Source organism: Balearica regulorum, chromosome 4 (assembly GCF_011004875.1).
Source record: "Balearica regulorum gibbericeps isolate bBalReg1 chromosome 4, bBalReg1.pri, whole genome shotgun sequence".
NCBI lineage: Eukaryota > Metazoa > Chordata > Aves > Gruiformes > Gruidae > Balearica > Balearica regulorum.
In genome coordinates this window covers 30,624,124-30,641,528 of record NC_046187.1, presented here as the reverse complement: position 1 = coordinate 30,641,528, position 17,405 = coordinate 30,624,124, and the positions used below count along the sequence as shown (strand labels likewise).

General features: G+C 37.0%; 1 protein-coding gene across 3 annotated transcripts in view; it reads left to right on the top strand.

Moving 5' to 3' along the window:
* GRID2 (glutamate ionotropic receptor delta type subunit 2) overlaps window positions 1-17,405 on the top strand; it is a 742,195-nt gene that overhangs the window by 509,806 nt on the left and 214,984 nt on the right. For all 3 annotated transcript variants that reach the window (XR_012835284.1, XM_075751604.1, XM_075751605.1), the window contains exons 6-7: window positions 7,245-7,418; window positions 12,435-12,596. Coding sequence is in view for 2 of the 3 variants with exons in the window: in XM_075751604.1 (XP_075607719.1) it covers window positions 7,245-7,418; window positions 12,435-12,596 (336 nt within the window). In the remaining variant the exon portion in view is untranslated. The remainder of the gene's footprint in view (window positions 1-7,244; window positions 7,419-12,434; window positions 12,597-17,405) is intronic.

The window sequence follows — 17,405 nt, the reverse complement described above, 5'->3', positions numbered from 1 at the left end:
GAACAGCTGAATTCCCTGCGGAGATAACTCTCCCCTAACATGCAGATTGTGTGACTCCTGTGTATTCTCAGGATAAAAGATTGCTTGGAGAATATTGCATGTAAATTCCACGGATTTGCTGTACACTTCTGTTTTCATACTTAATTACTAGATTTTTATTAGTACAGTGTGCTAATAGGTAATTTATTCCCACCCATTTTTTCAAGGTTATAGTAAGCTATTATATTGTTGCAGTGGGATTGTACTTTGGCCTACTTGTTTAAAACTGGATTTTTAGCCAGTTTTCCCTGGAGATAATTATGCCTCAGAAAGTCCTGTGAGGACAACCAGGTCCAGCAGAAATTATTGGTTTGGACCCTGTATTGCTCCTGACTGGTAATGTGTGTGTTTTCCAGCACTGACTGGGGTGGGCCTCGCTGGTTGAGAATCCAGCTTTAAGCTACAGATGGTCATGGAACAGCATATGTGTTTTCTTTTTCCTGTCAGATTAAACTAGAATTCACTTGTAGTGACCGTAATCTTGAAGTAGAGTGTTCATCTCTACTCTTCAGGCTTAACACTTATTATTTTTAAAAGAGCATTAACTAAATCTAAAGCAGTCCACCATTAACCTCTGTATCAATAGATTAGACAACAATTTCTTAGGCAGAGCCTAGGTATTGTCTTGCTGTTCAAGTTAAAGACAATGCCACTGGTTTTTCATTTTAAATGTTATTTGCATTGGAAAGTTCAAAAGAAGGTGCTTGCTTGTAGTTGTGTCAGCTCCTTCATCCTCAAAACCAACATAGAACCAAGGATCCATTCCTAATGTACATGCTTTCTCTTTGCTTTTTATTTGGAAATTAGTGTCTCGGGGAGGGGGGGGGGGGGGAATCTGCTTTCTGAGCATTGTTATTTGCACATTGGAGCAGATTAAACAGCAGAGCAATCAAAGTGGCTACCACTCTAAACTGCCGCCTTCACTCCAAAACTCTTTCTCTGGGCTGCGGTCCCAACAGCTAGGACAGCTGAATGATGTACGCAGAGCAATGTACATGGTCCCTTCTTAGTTTTATAGTCTTGTATGTGAAATGAGTGAAAGTCATTATTAAGTTCATTCTGACAGACTGTGCTGTAAAACAGTCATTAAAATCTCTGTATCTCATTCAGTCATTCCTGCTATTGGTGTTAAAGAAGGTGAACAAGTTTAATGCCATCTCAAATTAATCTGCTTCTGGACCTAAATCCATATTTCCACTTAAGAAACTTATTTGCAAGCTGTGTTTGTTTCAAAATGCTAATAATCTCAATATTTTGTGGACGCAAAAATCAGATTATCAATAAATCAGATTTGTAGCTAATGATATAGAAAGAATCATGTTTTGTCCTATTTTTCCTTATCATTATGTTCAAATTACAACAGAAATGTAAATATTTCCTGAATGATGAATGTTGCATAACATCACTTGCTTATTGCAACATTTTACCAGTTCAGTAATAAGATCTCAATGCCTCCACTTTGGCAGTGTAAGATTTGGAAATGCAGCAATTTACAGGCCCCTTACTGTGTGACATAGAAAATGTCTATCTTTACTTCCAAGTCCCTTTGACATGGTTGTCCATTAGCTGTTGATGACCACAGTACTTCCATATAACTGTGAAATGATCTGAGAGCTCTGTCCATTTCGTTGCTTACATGGATCTTTTGTGACATTTTAGACAACTTATACATCTGTATTTGTGTGCCTATATTGGCTAAATTAGACTGTCAGCTAAGTAACTGTAACACTGCTTCTCTGGCTTCCTAATTTGAAAATCTAAGATGACCTATTACAGTGAAAATGCATTGTTTTGCAAAATCCATATATGATTCAAATAATTCCTTGCATTGAGATATCAATTGAGCTGGAATTGTCTTTCCTTTTCCATCACTGTGCCAAGGGGATACAACACACTTATCAAGTATAGTAATACAAAAGGAAATACCACCTTCAGTTTTGTGATCAGGAATCTGCTTAGGCTTTGTGAGGTAACATCTGTTATTTTAATTGCTTGCTTTAAATGCTGTAATGCCTGGAAAGAGTTCCTTAATTTTTATTGTTCTGTTAGTTGCTATTTTGTGTAATACAGCAAATTTGCTTGAAGACTGTGTATCATAATGGAAATGTATGTGTGGGAGGAGTGGGGTTGTTCCCATAAAATGAAAGGATTCATAATTTGCTAAAGCATAATACATCATATTAGTCCTTTGCAAATAATACAAATCTCTTCTGATCAGTGCAGTGAGCTGAGGAAACACTCTCCAAATAAAGCAGATGGTGCAATTCTTTATAAAATTTGCAGGAGTCATAGATTTGAATGTAGTCATGATCAAATATGCCTTAACAAAATGTGAGAATGGATTTCTCACACTCTCTCCCTCTGCCTGTCTGTCTCTGCTTGCTTCTCTTCCTCTGCACGATAGTAAATATAACCTCAAAAAGCCTAGGATAGTAAAATTGTAAGTTTTTAATGACTCTTAAATCATAAGTGTACAGTAAACTTAGATTTTATTTAGTGGAATTGAAGAAGGGCCATTTGTATGATTTTCATCACTTTTCTTTCTTTTGCTCTTTTTAAATGAAAGAAATGTCCTTTTTTTTTTTTTTTTTTTAAATCCATGTCTTTGGCAAATGTTATCCTTTATTAAAACATTGCAGGTTGTCTTACTATGCTCAAGGCTGCTACCAGTTCTCTATTACTATTGTTCACTCAAGGACAGCCCAAAACACTTTCCACTGCCTACAGTAACCATACATGAGGTGAAAATATTAATGCTACTGCACAAAGGATTGGTTGGATTTCATTTGCAATAATGTGCAGAATTATGACCAGCTCTATTAAAATTAAAAGGCAATGGGTGCACAGAAAAACTGATTTGTGTGAGAAGAGACTGAAAACGTTGGCTTGATTAGCCTATGAAAACAAAGACTGAAAGAGGATATGCTCCCTGTTTATAAACACATACAGGTTGTGAATAAATGCATCTTTGTCAAGGGCTAGAGGACAAAGTTGGCACAAGAACAAATGAGTTCAAATTGCCCATGAATAAATTGCGGGCAAAAGTTATTGGAAGATTTCTAATTACTGGAAGCATCAGACTCTGGAAAAACTTCTTTGAGGAAAGAATCAAAAAAACCCACCAAACTCTTTCAAAGAACATTTTATGAGAAAAGATCCAACAGGTTTGCCCACCATAGCACAAAAGATGACTGGGGCACCCACAAAGTTGTCTTCAAAGGCTGCTTTCAGATGAACACGCTTTTCCTCGGAGAGGGCTGGCCCTTGGCCGATGTATCTGACTTGTTCCATTGTGTTTCAGCCCAATGCGCTCCACCATGAAGAAGAGCATAGAGCATGACTGTGTTTTAAGGTCAAGCAGCTAGATCAGGTCGTAAAATCACAGCTCGGTTCCAGGAGCTCACATAGTTCTACATTTTAATATGGATAATTGTCTAGTAGTAGCATTAGAGGTTCATTTGAACCCTTATGTTTTCCAATGGTGACAGCAGGTCAGGTGTGAAATGCCACCCTCTTTGGTACAGTATGGCGACCAAGCTGCCAGCTCTTTTTTTTTTTTTCAGACAGGTGAGAGCCAGTGGACAGATTCACTTAGCCATGCTTTCTTCAAACTCTTGGATGTTTTTCTCTGTGAAAGCTAAAGATTGATTTCTCCTTGTCCTATCACCTTTTTATTTTTCATCATCCTACCCAGAACCTAAGGAAGCAAACGATTATGCAGTTCAAGGTCTCCCTTTATTTGTCTTGGAGCTTCATCTAGTTATACCTCCCCTTCACCTACTCTTTGGAAAGTGCTGAGAAATTCAGGAAGGGCATAGCACAAGTATGCTGTGGCATGGGCAGAGGCAGCCCAGAGGCCTCAAGAGGGTTTGCAATGGCCACCCTTTCCTGCTCTGCCCCCTGCTCACCGCTGCGGGCTTTTGGAGGAGGAAAAAACACTCTCCTCTCTATGTCATGAAGGATGTGATGAAGACATGGCATGCACTGGAAAACAGGGCATGTCCAGTAGGTGATAAATGCTGGAACCATCTTCTTGGCCCAAAGTTAAAGTTAAGATGCTTCCATAAGAAAATATATTGCTGCCTTTGGTGCTTATTACAGGAGCATGTGAATAAATTCTTTCGTTCCATGTCTCTCACTACTGGTGCGGTTGTTCTGTGGGGAATAAGCCTCTGCGGAGGTTGCTTATCTTAAAATAATGAGATGAAGCTGAATGGCAATGTATGTTAGTGTCCAGTATATAGTCTTAGTTCCCACTGGAGTCTCTGCCTAATATGTAGACATAATCCTCTTCAATTCCCTTTTCCTAATACATCTGTAAAGCGCTATTAATTTAAAATAGCATTTTTTTCCTTATTTATTTGCCTACTCAGATGAAATGTACATCTAATTTTATCCTTGTTACATTTGAAATAGGACATTCTCCAACAAAAGAAAGGTTTGAAACTTCTTATTTTTCAAAAAAAAAGCCCCAAACCCACATAACCTAGCCTAAATTTATACAGGTGCCAACTCAGTTCAACTTGGCCAACTTTGTAATTTTTTTGACATTTGGAGCTTGTATAACAGATCATCTGCCATCTTTATATCATTACACTGTATCCTCCTTTGAAGTGCAAATGAAAATTGTTTCTTCTCATACAATAGTTGCTTTATATAGTTTTCTTAAGTCAGATCCAAAATTCAAGAATGAGAGATGATATTGGAGAGTCATTATATAAAAGGCTCGTCACTCAGTCAATGCCAAGTATTCAAAAAATGACAAAGAAATATATAGCAAGTGACTAGAGCTGAATTTGGGTTTGCATGGCATTGCTTTGTTATTAACCTAAAATCTGAATTTATGATATAATCGGTGGAATTCACTGCATTTAAAATAATAGCTGTCATTATTGATGTATATACCTCCTTGGCAACCATACAAAAATCTGTTTGTTATTTAGATTCTGTTATTAGTTCCCAGGTGATGTATAAATATATGAGGTAGTAACCTAAAGGTTAAAATGAGAACACTCTAACTAAAATGCACCAAAAAATGCTGAATACTGAAAAAAATAAATACAATTTTGAGGCAGAAAAGATAAATGTTTGAGCAGCTGAAAGTCAAAATATCTTTTAAAGTATTTTTTAGCACCATAACGTAGCCATGCAGGTATCAATTTTTACATTATTAGAACAAGTCTAATAGTCTTGCTCTTATGGTTGGGGCATGGTGTATAATGAAACCAGGTAAACTTTTTTAAATCCTCTGAGAAAGGATATAGTCTAAAATCAAGATAAGTTTCTTGAGCTCTCCTTTCTGATTATATTGAAAATATTATTTAAAAAAAATACATTCATTTTGCTAAAACAGCATTTTATTTTTTTACCTTGCAGCTAGTGAAATGATACAGACTAAATGAAAAGACAGCATCTTAAGCTGAGAGAATCCATTATCTATGGTACATTAAGGATTAATCGACCAGAAATGCAAGATATTACACTGGACACAGCTGATGCCATGTGTTATTTTTGTTTCCAGGAAAAATCTATATTTCATAAAGAACGTTAATAACAGATGAATTCAAAAACTATGACAGTCTGTGAAGAATAAAATACTTCTACTGTAGTCAAGAGAGAAGAAGTTAAAATTTACACCTCATGTATTTTTCTTCCGAGCATTAAAGGAAATAAACAAATACCAGTATGTCCAAAGAAGTTCCTTCAAAACAATTAAAGTATGCTAACTGAAGCTCAAAAAAACCCCCCAGAATTGCCAAGATAGTTCTCTTAACATTTAAAGAGCTGCTTTTTCAAAAAGCTTGGCTTCCTTTCACAAGAAAGATTCTTTAATTTCAGTTCAAATCTGTCTCCTGGTGCCTCCTAAATTCTTGATTATGGATATAGATCAGGAAGCTAGAGGCAAAAAAAGAGGATGGTGTTTAGTTACAGGTATAACAGTGCAGATGTGCAGTATCCTTTAAAAAAAGAAAAGCTATAAATACATAAATGAGAATCAGAAATATTCAATAAAGTGTGACCATATATAAAAGTACGTTAAATGCAGGCTGCTAATACAAGCTCCTCAAGCACCTCCCTTGCTGGGAGGTATTCACAAGTTTAAATGTCTGGAAAGTTTGGGGCATCAACCTCTGTAATTAAGACAGATAATGGCCAAACAGTTCAGCATAATGTAAAATAGATTATAGTTTAAAAGATTGAGCAACTTTGTAGATTATTTCTCCAGCTTTACAGAAAAATACACAGAATTGCCTTGAAAGCTACCAGCTGACCCTATCTGAGTTGTTAGAAAAAGCCTGTGTTTAACTAAAGTTCAAGTTCTTATGTGAAGGTTGGAGTCAGTTGCTGTTGCTTGTGAGCCCAAGTTTTTCTCGCTCAGTGTCCCCCGAGGGCCTCATCATTCAATGGTGTAAAACACCGTGTTCCCAAGCTGCAGGACTTTATGCTATGTAAAGATTGGGTTTCTGGTTTCCTTAACCTGCCTTAAAGTTAATATTTTGAGCTTAATATTTCACATATTTGATGTATTTGCTTAGTTATTTTTTTTTTCTTTAAAGCGTGTGTCTGTAGAGCTGAGTGTTCAGCTGTAAGCTTTAATAGGTACCCTATGGAGTAAAAAGTTGGTTTTAAATTAGGTCTTGCTATAAACAAGCTCATACACACCTAGAATGCTCTAATGCATTTTCTTTGCCCTTTTGGTAAATTATGTTTGCTAACTTGCACATTGTTTATAGGTTCTTGATATTCTGTTTCCAGGAAATGAACACTTAAGGCCTGAATAATTGTCTTGCACCTTCACAGCTCCTAAGTAAGGCTACACTTAGAAATAAATCATGCTATGACTTCCTACTGATTTACACATTGTCTGCCAAGGATGCTGTGAAACACTTTAAAGTAAAAGATCAAATTTAAGAGAGGGAGAGAAAACCCAAAATGAAACAACTAAGCCCAGTTACATCTGCAAATATTCGGTGAGGTTTGGGCACAGTACATTTTAAACTTCTGCAATTACTGTAAGGGTGGTATGACAGTTGTTTTAATGAGTGTGCATATGTTCTTTTTGAGGCTATGGCAGAGCTCAACAATAGCTATTTAGCAATCACACGCCTCTTGAGCCTCTCAGTTTATTTTTTGTTTATAATCTGGTGGTAACACTTCTGTATTTTAACTTTCATGCATATTCTCTCCCTTACCTTATCTTCCAGGAAATAAACGATGCGGATGTGCAGGAGCTGGTGAGAAGGTCAATTGGAAGGTTAACAATTATTCGACAGACATTTCCAGTCCCCCAAAACATAAGTCAGCGCTGTTTCCGTGGCAACCACAGAATATCTTCATCATTGTGTGATCCGAAGGACCCTTTCTCCCAAAGCATGGAGGTAGTTCATATACCAGTCTATTCCCACCTGGGAACTGTCTTTCTAGATAAGTTCAAGGTTTTTCCCCAGGGGCTTAGTGTAATTTAATGTTTATTTTTTCATGTCCACTCTGACACGTAGTTTAATGACTCATGGCATGACATGAAAATACTTGGGCGAGGGAGTGAGTGTGACTGATGGACAAGAACACAGCAATTGAGAAAAAAAGGCAAAAAAGCCACCTGATCTCCAGGCAGTGGGGTAGTTGGTTTGTTCCTCTGTTAAATTTTATTTTTTGTCATCTCACCGAGAAGAATTTCCTCCCCATTGCCAATGTCTCCTGAGTTGCCATACTTCTCTAAGTCTCAAATGTGTTGTTGATAGGAAAGCCTTCCTGGGGAACACCTGCGTCATCTGTTTCAAGTGTCTTGATGTATGCACCTTAATCTATGCCTATGTTCCAAAGAGGCCTTATTTTCAGGTTTGTTAATTGTAAATCACAATTAAACTATAAGAGCCTTCCTACCATATGAAACCAGCAAGAGGATCATGGTCACTCTCCTCCTGACTTCACACAGTTTTTCCAGGAGCAAGTCCTCTACCTCTCTTGTGTATCTGGTTAGGCTTTGTCATGACAAAGCTATGGCACATCACAAGTGTGAAATTGGCTTAAGATGTCAATTTCACTTTTGGACTTTTTTGTGTGGTCATTTATGAAGTTGTGGAAAGATGACTGCATTAGCAGTGATGCAGGAGGAGCATATCTGACTTAGCAGCAAAGAGAGCAGTCCTCTTGGAATGCTGAAAGAAAGGAGTGAGAGAAAACAACGGGAGAGAAATAGGGCGGTGTTGAAGAGCGTCCTTGCTTAAAATGAAAATATATAAGGGGAAAAGGAGGAGAAGTGTGGTTGGTCTTGTTCTGTTTCAAGTTAGCTGTAAAGGCCTTTGCCTCACTAATTGTTCACAAAGCAGCCAGTAAGCAACTATAGGTGACATGAAAAATTTTGGCCATAGCAAATGTCACGGTGATCCTCTTAGAGTTCTTAAAATAAACAGGGCTGTGTAAGGTAAATAGATGCATCGGATATCTCTAGAGGCTATTTAGGAACTGTGGAAAATCTTTAGGTTGTGCCATTCTGTTATGGCAGCATGGTCCTAGGGAGAACTTTGGTAGTCTTTGGGTAATGTGTAAGAACTGAGGGTGTGATTACATGCAGCTGCTAGAGATTGCAAATAGCAGTTTTCATGAACAGTGTTACTAACTAGAGCAAGGCAGAAAACAAGAATCATGTGGCGATAGAGGCTTCACATTTTGATCTATTTCCTCTTCAACTTTCATTTCATGTTCACTTCAACATTGAACTGACTCTAGGACAGAAAAGTTCTAGAAATCAAAGTTTTTTTCTCTACAAATTGGCAGATCCCATTTAATTTGCCAGCTTGGACCTTATACCTTAATCTGTCCTTCTTGACCAACCTGTAGCTTGGAGAGCTTAATATTCCTTTTGAAAGTGTTCATAACGTTTCTGTTCAAAGGAATGATGGAAGCTTGGCTGGTTGAACTGTTCTGCACACTTGAGTTGCTTTTTTCATGCTTTCCCTGAGATGGATACACTTCATTACTAGCTGAGTGAGACAATACTAAAAAATGAAAGGAAGAAAAATTCTGACGCAGTTTCCCCTATGTCTTCATACAATGTGCAGACCTTTGAGTAGCTGTAGGGTTTGTTCGCTGTTTCTTTGTTCTCCCCAACAATATTATAAATTAACTTCTAATCCAGTGGGGGGTTGGAACAGTTTATACATTGAAATTTCTAATGCTTTTTTTTTAATGCCATCGAAGTGTGTCTAATCAGAAATATTCTCTGGAAATTATAACAGTGGATTTCTTGATTTATTTTTTTTCTCAATTACTCCCCCTAAAGTCAGTGTGAATAATTAATTTTTTTCAGCATCTTAATTAAAACACTGAAAAATATTTTGGTGAAGACCTCTCATTGTGTCTCTGGGTTGTCCCAACTGAAACAACAACTTCTATCAATTTGTATCATTTTGGAGGCAGGAAGTCAAAAACTGGATTCACAGAAGTATTTAGTACCATAACCCTTTTGTCTAAAAACTATGTGCAACTTAAAATAAACACTGTTAATCCAGATTAATCACTCCCACTTAATCTGATTGCTAAATACTTTTCTTCTACACTCTGGAACAAAAAAATCACATCTGAATTTTTAATTGCATCAACAGGAGGTTATTCAGTTAAATACTGCTTGGTAATGCACATGTCCAGCCATTAGTTTAAAAGATTTGGCATAAATAAAGGATCAGTCTTGGATACAAGGCAATGCATTAAAAGTCCCAGTAAATTTACATGGGAAATTAATAAAAGCGTAAAGTGACTTTAAATTACAGTCCCACTCTGTGCATTGGGACAGTTACTAATGCAGTATACATTCTGGTAGTGACAGGGAAGAGTGATTTTAGAGGCAGAAATTAATCGTAGTGTCTTTATCATTGCACTATCAGTGATTGATTGCTGTAAATGTTAAGCTGAACTATTAGTGAAGGAATAACAATGCTTAATAATTGCTGAACTCTGTACTCCTGAGCCCTGTTAATATTTGATGAAGGCCTAGCTATATTACTCTTAGATTAGTAAGTGCATCCTTCCTCATGAACTGTGACAACAGTCTTCTATTCCCATGATATTGGGTTATGGAAGCTACCTTGAAAGCAATGTCATTTTGTTGGGAAATGATGACTTGTCATCTGTAGCCCTTCATGTACCAATTTAGTCTCATTAGTGACCTTATTGTGTCTGCTCTCTAGAGGATATTTTTTTTCCTTTGGCGAAGGCTTATGTAAAATAAACTTACCTCACAGCTTAGTAATAATTCCTTTTCTCCCCTTCAAACAAACGTCCCTGTGGTGCTGACTTCTTTGGGGAAATATGGGTTTAGCTGAAATTCTTTGTAGGTTTACAATACAGAGACAAATCAGCCAAGTTATTTTAAAAATGCTTGATTAATCTGAACCCAGATCCTCAAACCATGCTTTTAATCCTATCATGCACAATGATGCCTGGCCTGTCCTGTGCATCTGCAGAAAGTAAATTAGTTCCTGGGTGAATACTGAAATGGAAATATACACAGCCACTGGAGTCACAGGAGAAGCTCAAGTAAGAATAAAGAAGCCTCTTCCAGAAAGAGGGAGTGAAGGATCATTATCATTTAAAGAAAAAGGGAAATAGGGATCAGAAGTTCTGTGCATTTCTGGTACTAACAACGTAGAGTTGTAAAGGCAATAGAGTTTATCAGGAGACCATTAGAGCTCCTTCAATAAAATATGGATGGCAAAAATGCCCCAGGAAATTCTGGCAAGGTAAGGAGAAAGGCAACTTCTTTCCTGGATGCTGGACAGGAAAAGGAGTCTGTCACGAAACCTTCCTGTGAGAACCGTACAGAGCAGATCGTGGTTGACACAGTCAAAGCCAGTATAAAGATGGAATTTACATAAGAAAACAAAACCATTAAAAATAGTTTGTATGGAAAGGAGTAATTAGGCAGGAAAAAAGGCTTTTTCCCCACCCCCCCTTTTTTTTTTTTTTTTTAGAAGATGTGTGGATTTTCTAATCAATGTTTCAGAACTTCAGTATTATTGTGCTTCCTTGGCATACACGTCCTCCCAATAGCTACAGGACTTTCCCAGTCTTTGGATATATTTAAGAGGCAGAATAGGGACATCCTTCACAAAGTTGGTGTACTTTCCTATTGTAAACTTCCTTCTCCAAGATTTTGAGTGGACCATCTGTATGGAGAAACCCTTATACAGAGCAGTCAACATGTTCCACAAATCTGGGAAATATCTTTTGCCTTGTCTGTGACTGATGGAGAAGCAACCTTGCCTCAGTTAGCAAATTGCTGCTGGCTAATTTGTTTTCAGGCACTAGGAATGTTCTGCAGCCCCCCTCATAGTGCAGCTGAGGAAACTTAGTTTCCCTCAGTAACTTCAGGCCCCCAACAGGTTGTCTAAAAATAATATTCCCAAAGGTCGTTCTTATTTCTGAACGTCATTTCTCTTCCCGAGAACTTCTGTTCAGGAGGGCTGAGGTTTCTCTTTACAATACTGTTAGTAATTTAAATGTTCCTGCCGTTTGAGGACAGAAATGACTAAAATGAAGCTACATCCTAAATTACTTGTTTCAGAAGTGTTCATGAATTCTGAGCTTTTGTTCTTTTGCGTTGAATTGTATCTTTCACATCTCACTTTGTACCTATATAGAGATACTACATGGCTAAGCAGAGCTGGCACATAAGTAATTTCTGTTCTTGAGTTCAACTGTTCTCTCTTTGATGCCAAACTGGAACGTCCTTGCACTGTATGCATGTAACTATGCTCATGGAAAAACATACACATATTTCCTCAGAGTTTTGTCCTGCAAGGAATTAACAGCCACTGCCAAATACTCTGACAGGAAACACTATAAATTGCAGAATCGACATGCAGCTGCGCACTGAGAAAGATTTCACTGGGTCATGTTTTATTCCAGACATTGCCTCAATCAGTATTGACTGCAAAAATCTGGAACAAAAACCATGCTGAAATGATTTATTTTAAATTTTCAGAGTTTTTGAAAGAACAAAACATTCTTGAAGAGAATTTGATAGTGCCCAAATATCTGGTGACTGAAAAACTGAAAGTTGCAGGCAACTGGTTAAAAAAAAAAAAAAGTCTGTTTACGTTCACGAGTAGGGCTTTAAAACCTGCAAGTGGAGCTGTGCCAGTGATTGGGCTGCCTGTACTTCATGTGTCTGTAGTTTGTTGCTGCAAATCACTTGTAGCATGACAGCCCCTAGCTGAAGTTCCTACCAGAGCCAAAGATATGACTTTCTGACTCTTATAGTTTTTTTCTTAATACCAAATAAGTTGTTTAATTGCCAGAGGATTATGGGTGAGGCAAAACAAATGATAAATTGCGGCTGCTGGCAAGAGACTACCAATAATAATGCTAATACTCCCTTTTTAATGTCTTTGCAGATTTCAAACCTGTATATATACGACACTGTCCTCCTGTTGGCAAATGCCTTTCATAAGAAGCTGGAGGACAGGAAGTGGCACAGCATGGCCAGTCTCACCTGCATCAGGAAGAACTCTAAACCCTGGCAAGGAGGACGATCCATGCTGGAAACCATTAAGAAGGTACCATTTCCCTGTATTTCCTTGTCTTTGATTTCTAAAATACTTGCATTTAGACAGTATGTCCTTCTGAGGTGCATACTATTCTTGCCAGCAAGAGCAGTGTCTTTTCAAAGCAATAGTTTTGATATATTTAGTTTCTGAATAAAAATAGTCTTTAATTGGTTTTGTTTCTTCTCCACATCATAATGAGCGTATCTGAAATGAAGTCAATGAGTTTCTTTACCAAAACTACCAAACTAGTAAAATTTTAAAGTATGAATAATATCCTATTGCAAAAGTGTCATAGGTTAGGAGGTTAAACAGATAATTTTACTATTTTATTTGTAAAAGAAAAAAAAAAAGGTTGCAGAATTACACTTGGGTAATGTTCTGTGGAATTTGCTGTTGCACTGCTATTTATGTTAACATAGTGAAATAATGGAAATGAGAGTGAAGAAAACCCTAGCTCATCTAGCCTGTGTCCTGCCATTGCAGAACTATTCCCTGTAACAGTCTTTACAGTGCTTTATCCTATGTTAAACTCTCACTACTTCCCTGTGATTATTATTTCATACCTTAATCGTGCTCATGTCCAAGATACTTTTCCTGTTCTTCAGTCTTCAAAGATATTTTTTCTTAGTTACTGCCTTTTTTCATGATGTTTACAGCCTCCTTATACTTAGAGACAATTACCACAGCCTTCTGGGTCAGTATTTAGTCAAAATATGCATAGGTTGGTAGCTTACGCTTCCCTGTAAGTTACTCGGTTCAGTCTCCTTATGTTATTGATGCCTTTCATAAAACTACCTTCTCATTTGTCTGCATGTACTTCCTGGTAATGTATTTGTATTTATAAATGTATGCCACATTTAAAGTGCTGGCAGTGTCTGCGTCATAAATACAAAAAAAAAAAAACCCAGGACAGGAGAGGGGAAAAAAAAAATAGTGCTTTATTTATGGCTTTCATTAAAAGGACATAAAAATTAATTTAAAATATAATGTTGTTTCAAGAAGTTGCAGTTCTGCATTAGGTCTTTAACTACACCAGAAATTATGATGATGCAGGCAAAATGTAAGGCTTCTTTGAACACTCTTTATTTTTTCCTCAGTCTCGAGTCAATCTGCATAGGCTCCAAAATAATGGTTCAAGACTTTTTGGTGGCTGTCCTCAGTTTCCATTCTAATAGTTTGAAGTCATGAGACTGCAAGGATAATCCTGGACACAATTCTTATTTTGGGGGCAGGATATAGCTTTAAGGGACTCTAAACTGTATTGCTCTTAACTTATCAGAGCAATTTCAAATTCACAGTCGGTAGTCCTGTGTATTTTAAGCTGTTTCAGGCAAGGCTGGTTCTGGAACTTTTCTTATCAACTTGCATTTTGTAAATACCATTGCATGCTTTTTCATTAATAAACTGTTATTTCTACTCTATTCAAATCTGAATTGGATGCCTGAGCTGGAAAAGTCAAAATACCCACTTCCACTTTAGAATTAGAATTTACTCTCTGAGCTGGAGTTTCAGACAAAGTCTAGTAGCCCTACTAGCACCTCTAAATTTAGAAGTACTCCACCACGGAAAAGGCTGCAGACTGTTTTTCATTAGGATTATTTGCTCACTTGTGTTGTTTGTGGATGTGAGACTGATCCTCTTCTCCTACATAAACTACCTTTATTCTGTTTCTTACCACCATCTCATTGCTTTGCATCTCAAATGGAGTTTATTCCATTCTTTGCCACATCATCCTACCTATCCCATTTATCTTCTTCCAATTCTCACCTCTAAAAATGATATGATTAATAAAACAAACTCCTTCTGTGACCTTTCACACAGAGCTACACTGTGTTGATTATCACTTTATGTAGCTCTTAACCCTGAAACATGAAGAGAAGTGGCCTGGAGAAATATGAAAGCAGTCAAGAAGACAGGAGCAAGTGTAAATTCCAGGGTTGTGGTTAGCTTGTTAGAAAATGAATCAAATGACAAGGAAATTCCTGACATGTGCAGCTTGTGTCCTGTTGCTTTCCAGTTTCTCTGTTGAATGACATGGCTTTGATAAGCCATTTTATTGGTGTAAATCGAATAATACAAATATTCCTTGTACTGCATTATGCTGATAGAGATCAATTTCTAGAAGTAACATGCTGAAACGAAAAGTCCAAATTTAATCCAAAAGGGAATATAGAAATTTCCTCTGCATGTGTGTGTATGTCTGTACCATTTCAATCCCAAGGCAGAGGAAAGCTAAAGATTGCAGTTGAAAGCTGAAATTGCACAAGAAAGGGGGATTCTGTTTTAGTTTTGTGATCTACCTTTCCTTTTTTTTCACTAAGAACAGAACAACTTCAGGATCACAGCTGTGTACTTTTAAAATTAAAAAGTTGACATTGATGAATATCTGATGAGGTATCAGAAAAGAAATAAATATAAAAATAATGAAAGGAAAAATAAAAACCACTTCATCTCCCTTCTTGAGAATGCTACCATTCTCCATCTTGGTTTTGTTCTTTAAACATCTTTTCTTTCCTGTCTCCTCTAGAACCAACTGAAATCAAAGGTTTTTCTCAAAAACATACCAGTTTTCTTTAATTTTGAAAGAATAATACCATGTGGTATTTAAATAGCTTATGAACAAAAAGTTCTGCATTTTCATTTTCAAATGACCACTATTTCAAAGATGTAGTGTATAGTAGAATATCATAAGAAGATATTGTTATGGTTTAGGGTGAAGATACATTCTGAGAACTTCCATCCTCTGCACAACTTTACCTCTACCTTCATAATGACCTGTATCACAGAGCTGGAACCACCATCTTGTCCCAGATTGTCCCTTACCTCAATGTAGTTTCAGTGGGTGTCCTATTGCAGGCAGGTATGGTTGTGGTGGGGAAAGAGTTAAGGAAGAGATGCCTAATTCCAGCCTGCCTGCCTTAGAAAAGGACTAGCAACTGAAGTAGCTGTTCTGGCAGCAGCAAAGCAGAGGTGATATTGCTATCTACTGCTTTGCACAACTGAGCTCTTGCTGCTAAAAAGCAGGAAAAACTAGTTCTAGAGGAAGCTTTTCTAGAAGAAAATCTATCTTCTAGAATCAGAGGAGCAGAAACAGGAATATCTGGCAATGTTTTAGCTACAGAGGGAATCTCTCTTTGATTTCTGGATGGGAAAATAAGAAAAAAAAATGGGAAATCTCTATAAGCTACACACTGAAGGAGGTAAGAGAAAGGGATGCTGTGATGTTCTACCTGCAGCAGCTCTTAAAAATAGGAGAACTCTGGCGGTAAACTAATTTCTTTACGATTAATGAGCTAATAGGGAATTGTAGAGAGAATGAGGGGGAATTAGTTTCAAACATTTCTTGAAATCGCAAAATAGCTGTCTGAATCATTCCCTATTGTAATTTTTTACTTTTCACTGTTGAACATTTGATTCCTGTGTCGCTATTTCTACACAACTCCAAAAGCTGTTTCTTATGTGTGAATTCAACTGATTGGACAAAGCCTAAAAAAAAAAACTTTTTAAGCCTGCTACAATTATTAAAATCTAATATCTGTTTCTACCCATCCTGGAACTGAATAAATAGTTAAATTCATCAGGAAATACAATCCTTCTAATGAATTTGGCCAGCTCTAGCAATTAGTTCTAAATTCACTTCTGTAATAGCAACTATCCTCAAACACATGCTCACTTGTTTATTTCTCAGTAAAGCTATTTCACAGTGAGAGAAATCAGCATTACTAGAAAATAATTCTACTGTTGGAAAAATTAATCTTCCCAAATAGCCTGAAAATAAATGCAAGTAGGATTATATGGAGGATCAACTCAGAAAAATGACATCAAGTTACTGCATATATCTTCTCTTATGCTTTACCTGATCTCTTCCCAGTCACATTTGTTTAGCTCACTGACAAACAGCAAATTTTTAGTGCTAGCAGCAACCTAGAGCCTATTCCTTTGTGGAAAGTGAGCTGTACCTCATGCTGTTTCATGAATCTTGGGTAGAATTGTCAACTAGTTCTGGTCTCAGAAATGTCAGTGACGTTCAGTGGTGACATGCGAAAAAGATGCCAAATTGTTTTTCAGATAGTAGATTAGTCTCTCTTTGCTAGCAGCTAAAAACAGTGTGTTGAGTTGGAAACTCAGCAATGTTTTCAATATCAGATTTTTTCAAGAATAAAATATGAAATTCATATTTTTCCTGCCTTTAACTACAGTTTTTTCCTTAATTGCACAATAGCTAGTGTCTGAGCATAACCATATTTTGAAAAAAAAGAGGAAGTTTGAACAGGAACTGTGAGAGCAAGTATTTTATAACCGATGATTGGCAAGCTGACATTCCCAAGTGACGTCCTGACTGCTAGGTAAATAGTGCTTTCTTCAGGGACTTACAGTATAGTAGTGCCTAAGCATATATAAACTGTAGTTTATCTTGCCAGTCTAGATGGGACTCCAGTAAGCTTTAACTATGTTACTAAGCTTTATAACAGCTCTGCAAAGCCCAGAGCAGTGATCAGAAATGTAAGTAAAACATTTTTGTCCTAACAACTGACATTTCACTCTTCAGTTTTAAATGTGTCAGGAAATTGCATGGTTGCAGCTCAACCTTAGAGGAATTTGAGAGACTAGATAATAAATCTGTCTTCATTTTTTCCCCAAATAGCATTGTTTCTGTAAGTTAAATGAAATGAAAAATTTCTTTGACCCTTACCCATTATCATAATTAACACTAAAATAACTTGGAAAAATCTCATCAGGAAGTAACTGGATCAGTAGCTGTCATACAGATGGCCATTTCCTCTGTGATCTCCTTGCACTATGCATTAGCAGAGGGAT